Source organism: Salvia splendens, unplaced genomic scaffold, assembly GCF_004379255.2.
Source record: "Salvia splendens isolate huo1 unplaced genomic scaffold, SspV2 ctg44, whole genome shotgun sequence".
Taxonomy (NCBI): domain Eukaryota; kingdom Viridiplantae; phylum Streptophyta; class Magnoliopsida; order Lamiales; family Lamiaceae; genus Salvia; species Salvia splendens.
The window spans coordinates 4,807-14,360 of NW_024599091.1; the positions used below are offsets into that span (position 1 = coordinate 4,807).

A 9,554-nucleotide genomic window follows, 5' to 3' on the forward strand; every position below is an offset into this window, starting at 1 on the left:
TTATTTAATTGAATTTAAATTGAATTGTACTCGTACTTGCGGAAGAGCAGTGTTGCCTAGACAGAGAGCAGGTAGAAAAAGTGGGGCTGAGCCCACAACCGTGCCGCTGGCAAGAGCACGGTTGTGGATGCTCTAAGAGCATGCGCAGCGGTGGTGGAATGTTGCTCGTCCGTCCTTGCCGCTGGCAAGGACGCGCTCCGCCGCCGCTGCGCTCTTGCCGCTGGCACGGACGTGCTCTTAGCTAAGAGCACGGCCGTGCCAGCGGCAAGAGCACAAGGCGACGACGTGGCATGCTCTGATTGGCCCGTTGATTTATCATTTATTATTATTATTTTTTAAAAAAATTGAAAAAATCTGAAAATTTCAAAATTAATTAAAAAAATATTGTCTCACTTCCTAATAAAATATATCCATTTTTTTCACACTTAATTTTTTTCCATCATTTTTACCCCAAAATTCATACTTTTCATCTATAAATACTCTCATTTCAAACACAAAAAAATGACACTATACTAAACAACTCTCTCAATCTCAATTTTTAGGATTTTAATTATGTATTTTTTAATTTTTAGGAGTTTAATTATGTAATTTTTAATTTTTAGGAGTTTAATTATGTATTTTTAATTTTTAGGATTTTAATTATGTAATTTTAATTTTTACAGCTTTTAATTATGTATTTTTTAATTTTATTTGTAATTTGTAATATTTATTGTGGTTTTTAAATGGATTTTAATATTATGGAAATGTTTTTGTTTAATTGAATTTTATATTAATTGTGCTCGTCCTTGCGGAAGAGCACAGTTGTGGGTGTTGTGCTCTTGCCAGAGAGCAGGCATGAATAGTATCGCCCGGGCCCACAGCACGGTCGTGATGCTCTTAGCCTTTTTATTGATAAAGATGCTTTCTCTAACTTCTGCTTTGCTCGGTGGGAATTGCGGAAGAAACGAAACAGGACGACGCCGTTTGATGCACTGTGGTGGCTGAAGTGTGTTTTTTCTGTGAATCACAGACATTACTCTCTCACTCCAAAAAAACAGCTGAGAGAGAGAGAAGATGAAGTTGGTAGGGTGGTGGCTGATGCTCGTTGGCACTCTCCGATTAGTTTCAGTGTGGTTTGGATTCTTCGATATATGGGCTCTTCGCCTCGCCGTTTACTCCAAAACCACCAGTTTGCTTCCTTCCTTGCCTTTTTTAATTCCACTTTCTTCCATTCATCATTCATTAATGCGATCGATGAAATGATTGTTCAATTGAAATTCATAGCACTCAATATTGTTTGTTATCCACTAAGATTGGATTCGATTCGATTTGATTTGATTCAATGTGATTAAAGTAGAGATGAGGTTCTCGTGAGATTCCTCTTATGTTATACATGTTCATAATTAAGAGAATCGTGCTGTTTCTAGATTGTAATAGTATTTTATTGTGAATAAATCTGTGTAAAATACAATGGTGGAGATTTGGGACTCTGTTCTATCAGCATTTTGTTTTTGAATTTAAGCTGAGGTTGCTCTTGGAACTGTATGATGTTGGTTAATACTATCTGATTTAGAGTTATGTATCTGATTAACCAGGCTTTATTAATATTTTCTTTTAAAGTTTATTCTAAATTTGAGAGAGCAATATCTGGTTTTTGTGGTTTCCTTTTCTTAGAGTTGATTGAAATTTTGTAACCTGAAATATAAACAGAGGGAGCACATTTCTTCTGAAGATTTCAAATCCACGCACATATGTTTAATGATAATCATCAATGAACTAAGTCAAGATCTGGTTGAGAAATAGTAGATTGTAGAATAGATCCTAATCTATGAAGAGATTCCTGAGACACCAAATGGTTTAGTTTCAATTCGTGTTTCCATCACCACTTCACAAGTTAACTTTGTGCCCACAAACGGTTTACACTTACTTGTCTATGTAGCGAAAATAGGTTAGTTCTCCTAAACCATGGCCTTTCATTTTCGCGTGGCTTTATTGTCTCCAAAATTCAAGTTTTCCTACATTTATCTTTTCCTATGTATATGTTTTCTCTACCATGGTTGGCATTTAAAACAAGATTCTGTTGCTTTATTTTCCTACAACTGTGTCTTGATCATCTCTTATCATAACTTTGACCATCTTTTCTATGGCCTTGTAGTGACAGAAGTTCATGGCCGCACTTTTGGAGTTTGGACACTCTTGACTTGCACTCTTTGCTATCTCTGTGCGTTCAACCTTGATAACAAGCCTCTGTATTTGGCCACATTCCTATCCTTCATCTATGCGTTCGGCCATTTCCTGTCAGAGTATCTGATTTACCACACAATGGCTATTGGAAATTTGACTACTGTTGGCATCTTTGCTGGTAATGCTCCCTGTTCATAAGTTGATGTACATACCATTAACCGAAAATCAAGATTTATCATCACTCTTGTATAGAGACCATGCCATTGCTATCCTATTGTGTTTGTTTATATTTAGTTCCATATGAAAATTGAAATGAAAATCCGGAACATGCCTATAACACGGGACACTCTAAGAAGTATTTTGGATTTATTTAAAATGGCAAAACCAGAGGCATGATGCTACATATGTGATTAGGATATGCAGTTGTTGCTGTTATCAACTCGTCTTTCATTCTTATTTGGAACACAATTGCCTACTCCTATTCATCTTATATGAGGATTCTTATAACTTTTAGTTACATTATAAGATATCTATTACTCCCTCCGTTTTTTAAAAATAGCAACTATTTCCATTTTGGGTTGTTCTTTACAAATAGAAACTTTAGACTATTTCTATTTTAGGACATAGACCTCACAATCCACTAAGGGTGCGTTCAGTACTATGGAATTGAGGCTTGGAATTGGAGCCTCCAATTCCAAATCCGTTGTTCGATATCACAAAAATATTAGGATTTGGAATTGAATTGCAATTCCAAATTTTCCAATTCCACAATTTGAATTCCATACCAAAAAGTAGAAAATTGTAATTCCAAAATCCAAATCTCATAAAATTCACTATATATCCACAAAACACGCTTCACACACTGCACACTACACACACTACACATATTTCGCACACTACACACATTTCACACACCACACACTTCACACGTTTCACACACTTCACACTTCACACGTTTCACACACTAGACACACTACACATATTTCACACACTTCACATATTTCATGCACTACACACATTTCACACACTTCATACACTTCACACACTACACACACTTTACACACTACACACTTTTCACCCACTACACATATTTCACCCACTACACACACTACACACACTACGCACATTTCACACATTTCCCACACTACACACTACACACATTTCACACACTAGACATATTTCACACACTACACACACTACACATACTTCACACACTAAACATATTTCACACATTATACATATTACACACATTTCACATACTACACACAATTCACACACTACAAAAACTGCTCACATTTCACACATTTCAAGCATCCTATATTTTTGAAATTTTTTTTCAGCTTTTAGATATTTTTTTTCAATCCAAACCGAACCAAATTGAAAAACTAAAATTTTTCTAAAGTTTAAACTGAATCAAACCGAAAAACTGAAAAACTGAACTAATTTGAAATTTTAGTCTGTGTGAAGTGTGTGTAGTGTGTATTTCGTATAAAATTTGTAAGTCTGTAATGTGTGTACAATGTGTATAGTGTATATAATGTGTTTATTTTGTGTGCAATGTATGTATTTTGTGTGTATAGTGTGTGTAGTGTGTGAAATGTGTGAAGTGTGTGTAGTGCGTGAAGTGTGTGTATATTTACCAAACATTTCAATTCAATTTCATGTCAATTTTTCATTTTACCAAACATAGGATTTGGAATTGAGTTATAATTCAATTCCTTCCAATTCAATTCCATAGAATTCCAATTCCAATTCAAATTCAATTCCAATTCCGTGTACCGAATGGATCCTAACTCTACTTTCACTACTTTTTTCTCTTCATCTCTCTTACTTTACTGATTTTTCTTTTCATCTCTCTTACTTTACTAATTTTTCTCACTTACTTTACCAATTGTGCATTAAAACGCATGTCGTTTCAAATGTTTCTATTTTTTTTAAATCCGTAGGGAGTACTATCTTTGGGGTTTCAGCATTGTTAGACGTAGAACTGTTGATATTCCAGTCCCACTTTCTGGGTGTCACCAACATCACTGGCACATTCATGTATTTCCAAGTCCAATTTGTCCATTTTACAATGCAAGTAAGATATTGACGTCTGTTTACACAACGACTGAACTCATTATGTTCTCTTTCTTCAGGAACATCGATTGTTTTGATGTTGTTGCAGTGGAATTCACATCAACCAGCCAAGGCTAAGCCTCAGTGAGATAGATAGATCATTCATTCTTCAATGCTTCGTGTGGGCAAAGGTAATCTAATTATTCTTTCGGAAACATTGCATACCATTTGTAGTGATATTCGTCATCCTATCTGCTCTTCTTTTTTGTACTTTGTCCATGAATCTCTGCACCAATCAGCTCCTTACTGTATCTGATTTTCTGTTGATTAATCTAAGGAAATTTTATTTAATTAATGTTCTTGAAGCACACCCTCCAAAATTTTTATTTAATCCGTTAATATAGTCGGAATATTTTTGTTCGTGGGAAATAACAAACTCTAGTTAAAGTTCGTTATAGTATTTGTTAAATTGAAAGTTATTGGGAAAACTTTAACTTTTTTAAAATTTATGATATTAGGAGCCCATATCGAATGGGTAATCAATGTGAAGTATGTAATCATTGGATATTAAATAGGAGTACTGTAGTGAACTTTTTATAGTTTCTGGATGTAGAAAGAATATTTTATAGCTAGCTACGAAATATAACTACTCAATTGAAACAGTGACAATGATATGCTACACTATACTTCAAAAATTTAAGAAGAAATTCATGCAATACTATAAAGTTGCGTCGAAAATCGGAATTCACATGCTTCCATATTTAATATCTCATCTTAGCTTTACCAAACGATTTGTTAAATAATTAGACCACACTATTATTAGCTTTGTCCAAAAACTGACATACAAATACTATACAACATAGTTGCAATACAGTGAGATTTAATGAGTTTTGATTTGTAAATGTAAAATATTTGTTGTAGCAGTATACACGTTTGGTTCAATGTCTTTTCCATAACTCATTTTCCCAAGATGTGGAGTGGCTCCCCATATCTCTTTTATTTATTGGTGGAATAAAACCTAAACAGCTTTTTTGTTTGGTTTTTTGGAGTTGAGACTCAAAATCTTGTACTCCTCCACTACTATATTTGGATTTGGAGATTGAAAATCTTGTAAAATACGAAAAGCAGAACCTACAGAAATCTACAGTGCTCTGCTCTAGTAATTAATTCTCTTTTTTTGCTTTGGAATTGTCAAACCCTGTTACCTCACTTTCTTTTTTCCTTTTTTTTGAGTGAAATATGCTCATAGTCATACATCACTTTCCTTAACAAAATTGACAAAATACAAATAATTATGTTGAGTAGCTATTGCACCATGTACCCTACAATGGTTGTAGGCTTGTAGTATTGAGTGTATAAAATATACACACAATATTGTACTACTCCTTAGTTACATTTACACAAAAATATATACTTTCAAAAATTGTACTCCAATAGTTGTAATTATAATGGGAGTATTCAAATACTCCATTACAATAAAATTTCTGTTTCTTAATATAGGGGTACTCATTATTAGAAGACTGTGTGGTCTGTGGATATTTATCCAAGATATTTTACATAGTACTCCTTCCGTCCCGCACTACTCGCACTTATTTCCTTTTTGGGCGTCCAAAGTTACTTGCACTCTTTCCATTTTTAGTAAAAATTTTCACCTACAACCGTAATTTTTGACTTTCCTATACACTCATTCCTTAATCTCCGTGCCGAAAAGGAAAGGGGCGAGTAGCCCGGGACGGAGGGAGTATAAATTAATTGAAACATTTTCCAATCACTAATTTGAATACAAGTACTTTCAATAAATAAAATCATGAGTAGTATCTAGTAATAAAGCAGACTCATATAGCTCCCCTAAAATACAGCATATACTTATATGTGAATTCAATCAAAGACAGTATTGAGCTACACATACCAATGATGACAAAACAATTATAAATAGCATACAAAAAATTTCACTTATCACCAAACCAAAACACAACATTCCCTCTGTACACAAGGATTACACTTCACAGGGTGAACAGAAAAGAAATTATCATGGCAAAAAAAATCAATATTTAATGTGGTATGAGAAAAAAACCTAAGGGTTAAAGATGAAATTCCCACATTTACACTTCCAACACATTGGCTTGTATCCTGAGACACCATCCCCCCTTGAATATTCAACTGTATTTGCTGCAATTTTCCCAAATATTTGTGAATCCAAGAATTTCTTAGCTGGAGCAATTGGAACTTGCACTGCCTCACACTTCCCACAATTCCTGCATCTGTTTTCACATCTTGGTGGCCTTGATCCTATTACACCCCTCATCATCCTTGCACCAATTTCTTCATTTTTCACCTGCATTTATCCATCAAGAAATCAAAACTATTAGAGCTAAATGCAAAACGTCCCCTCAAAATGATACATTTTCCATTTTCTTTCTTTATTAATTACACTAAATAACAATATATATATATAAATCTTACTATGTCAGCATTGGGGAATTGTCTACCTGATTAAACATGCAAAGAGGAAAAAAAATTAGTAAAACTTTTTTTCTTGATTTTGTATGATATAAGTGAAGAATGTGAATATGTAATAACTATACATATATATATAAATATACCATAAGCAATGAAGATGAAGAGAAATGCATAAGCAAGTAGGATTATTGGGATGGAATTCATGCAGGCCATTTTTTATGGAGAGAGAAGCTCTAGAGAGAAGAAGAAGCCATGGTTTTGTAATTGTAAAAAAAAGGGAGTTGAGAAGAAGAGTGGAAAAGGGAAAGACGATTTGTGAGATATGTTCCTCGATTAATGAGCCCAGATTGTGTGAGAATGAGATGAGAGAGAGTGGTGTGTGTGTGTGTGTCTGTGTTATTGCAGTGCAGTGGGAGGAGAGAGAAAAGTGAATGGATATGTACATGTAATGGAACAAAGAAAGGGTTGAGCAACCATAGCTTTATTATATTTGGAGCTTTTTTGAAAATTACTCCCTCCGTCCCATTTTTAGCAGTGGACTTCACGTTCCACTAACTCATTCCTACTTACATTTAATTATAAAACTAATATATAAAAGTGAGACTCACATTCCACTAACTTTTTCAACTCATTTTTCATTACATTTCTTAAAACCCGTGCCCGGTCAAAGTGTCCCAAATTATGTGGGACAGAGGGAGTATATTTTTGTGATGTACGGATTAGGGTGAGTATTTACGGTGTATGTTTTAGGAAATTGAAATTGAGATGGTCATTGTGCTTGGTTTGATTTGGGGAATTAGCTAGGTTCTAGAGTTAATGAGACATGACTTGAATTACTCTCAGTTAGAGTATTTAAATAGCCTCAAATTGTTAAAAAAAAATCAACTTTTTGTCTATTAAAATCAAAATTAGACAAGATAAATCATAAGACTCAAATTTGTTAGCAAGTACTACTTACTATCTCAAAACCATTTTTTTGATAAAATTATAACATCTGTAATATTCATATGCGGACATCTCCGCATATGAGTTAAACGTTGCGAAGAAAATAACACTGAAAAACATTGATAATATATATATTTTGCGAATGACTAGACTTTTTTGCCGTGAGATAATTGTGAACAAATCAAAACCTTACAAGTAAATGTCACATATTTGACCATTTACCCTTCAAATATAGTGTATAATACTCCCTTCGTCCCACTCTAAGCGGAGCATTTCTGTATTGTTACGTGAAAAAAAGTGGAGAATATAAAGTACTAGAGAGAATGATGTTTCTATGTTTATAAATATGTCATTTATAGTGGAATATTAGTATATCACAAAACGAAAAATGTGTCGATTAGAGTGGAGCGGAATTAATAGTAAGTTTTAGTAGAATTTCTATATGAGAAAGGGACATGTGAGGGAGTATTAGTGCAGGGTAAGGTGTGGTGGGACTATATATTATTCGCTTTCATTTTCTATTGATTCTTACTCTTCATTCTGTCTCCCTCGTATCAGTGTATGTAACACTGTTGAGGTTGGTTTTTCATCAGATTTTTGTACCTATTGCTTATTTCTATTACTGCATTTATTCTCTCTTAATTAATTAATTTATTTATTTATTTATTTATGAAGAGTGTAGATATAAATAAATAAAGGTGTAGCCTGCATTATTCATTGCTTTCGTCACAAACTAAGCCTACAATTATTTAAAGTTCCCATACTTCAATACTTTAACATTTTACGTGAAGATTAAAAAAGTGATGGTGGTGATTTACTGATTTAATTATCTAATAATTGATGCTAATGACTTTTTCCTATCCTATGGCCTATGGAAGAGAGATCAGAGATGTAAGGGTTGAGTTATTCATAGGCCTTAATTATTTATATTTTCAAAACAATTCGAAGATTCAATTTGAATTCACACGAAATTTATGAGTTATAGCAAAATTTTATTATGACCTTCGCCTTTTGGGTTGAATTGGATACTTCATTAAAAATTAATATAATTATTGTTATCTTTATAAATGATTACACATTAATTTTATTTATTAGATTAATATAAATCATAAATAAATTTTAATCGTGTAAATTAGATTAAAAATCAGGTTTAATCACGTAAATTGGATTCATCACATGTCATTATTGTGTAGTTATCGTGTCGTATTAACTCAAATTGTATCGTGTCATATGCGGATTGTGTTCAAATTTGAAGGTAGAAGATTATATTCATATTCAGATTGATAGTCACTTTAAAAAATCGAGTTCAAGTTAAGCTTTAATGGATTTGATCATTATCATATTAACCGTCAATGGTTTGAACAATCCAATAAATAAAGATGAATACTAATACTAATCTACTTGATGGATCCGCGAATTTTTGATGTTAGCAAATGCTGGTAGAGAATGAAAATACAGACACAAAGAATTTACGTGGTTCGATTTACTGAAGTAAATCTACGTCCACGGGAAAAAGGGAGGGCAAGATTGTATTGCTTGATCTGTTTTCTACAGCTTACAAATACAAACTTGCTATTTGCTATATGGTGTTTTATCTCTAGAGAGCTTAACCTTCTCATATCAGATCTAAGTTCCATTTATATCTTGGACTAAGATCGTGGCTTGCATCACCACCCTAAGTCGTGGATGTCGTGTAGGTCATGGCCTAAGATCGTGGATGTAGCGTAGGTCATGGCCTACGATCGTGGCCTGAGTTGACACCACGTGGTAGTGGGTGTGTTGGACATCCTGTATGGGTCCACTAACTCCTTGTTCGGTCGAATACTGAGACCGAACTGCTTTGGTTGCCGATCTGAGAGTAGAGCTTGATGCCGACCTGAGAGCAGAGCTTGATAGGTTGGCTTTTACCGAGCTGTAGGCTGAGGCCG

At 33.9% G+C, this 9,554-nt stretch overlaps 2 protein-coding genes across 4 annotated transcripts; one reads left to right on the plus strand and one right to left on the minus strand.

The window, feature by feature from the left end:
• Positions 1-944: 944 nt before the first annotated feature.
• Positions 945-7,020, plus strand: LOC121790202 (ergosterol biosynthetic protein 28-like). 2 transcript variants are annotated; one of them, XM_042188467.1, is made up of 4 exons: positions 945-1,168; positions 2,135-2,341; positions 4,302-4,412; positions 6,890-7,020. In XM_042188467.1, exons 1-3 carry the CDS (start codon positions 1,054-1,056, stop codon positions 4,367-4,369), a joined length of 390 nt encoding a protein of 129 aa, XP_042044401.1. In that variant the 5' UTR covers positions 945-1,053; the 3' UTR covers positions 4,370-4,412; positions 6,890-7,020. The 2 variants fall into 2 exon arrangements, with proteins under 2 accessions (XP_042044401.1, XP_042044400.1); XM_042188466.1 differs by lacking the exon at positions 6,890-7,020 and having other exon boundaries at positions 948-1,168; positions 4,302-4,576.
• On the minus strand, positions 6,148-6,958 carry LOC121790203 (EPIDERMAL PATTERNING FACTOR-like protein 2). Of its 2 annotated transcripts, XM_042188468.1 has the most exons (3): positions 6,825-6,931; positions 6,685-6,710; positions 6,148-6,556 (listed from the first exon to the last, which is right to left on the minus strand). In XM_042188468.1, exons 1-3 carry the CDS (start codon positions 6,892-6,894, stop codon positions 6,296-6,298), a joined length of 357 nt encoding a protein of 118 aa, XP_042044402.1. In that variant the 5' UTR covers positions 6,895-6,931; the 3' UTR covers positions 6,148-6,295. The 2 variants fall into 2 exon arrangements, with proteins under 2 accessions (XP_042044402.1, XP_042044403.1); XM_042188469.1 differs by lacking the exon at positions 6,685-6,710 and having other exon boundaries at positions 6,825-6,958.
• Positions 7,021-9,554: the final 2,534 nt, after the last annotated feature.

What these genes read in the sequence shown, in the direction of transcription:
- LOC121790202 (XM_042188467.1), top strand. Translation starts at nt 1,054, where the DNA reads ATGAAGTTGGTAGGGTGGTGGCTGATGCTCGTTGGCACTCTCCGATTA. An exon ending in CGTTTACTCCAAAACCACCA is followed by an intron (nt 1,169 to 2,134) that starts GTTTGCTTCCTT and finishes ATGGCCTTGTAG; the next exon opens with TGACAGAAGTTCATGGCCGC. An exon ending in TACTGTTGGCATCTTTGCTG is followed by an intron (nt 2,342 to 4,301) that starts GTAATGCTCCCT and finishes CTCTTTCTTCAG; the next exon opens with GAACATCGATTGTTTTGATG.
- LOC121790203 (XM_042188468.1), bottom strand. Translation starts at nt 6,894, where the DNA reads ATGGCCTGCATGAATTCCATCCCAATAATCCTACTTGCTTATGCATTT. An exon ending in CTTCATCTTCATTGCTTATG is followed by an intron (nt 6,711 to 6,824) that starts GTATATTTATAT and finishes ATGTTTAATCAG; the next exon opens with GTAGACAATTCCCCAATGCT. An exon ending in AATTCCCCAATGCTGACATA is followed by an intron (nt 6,557 to 6,684) that starts GTAAGATTTATA and finishes GGATAAATGCAG; the next exon opens with GTGAAAAATGAAGAAATTGG.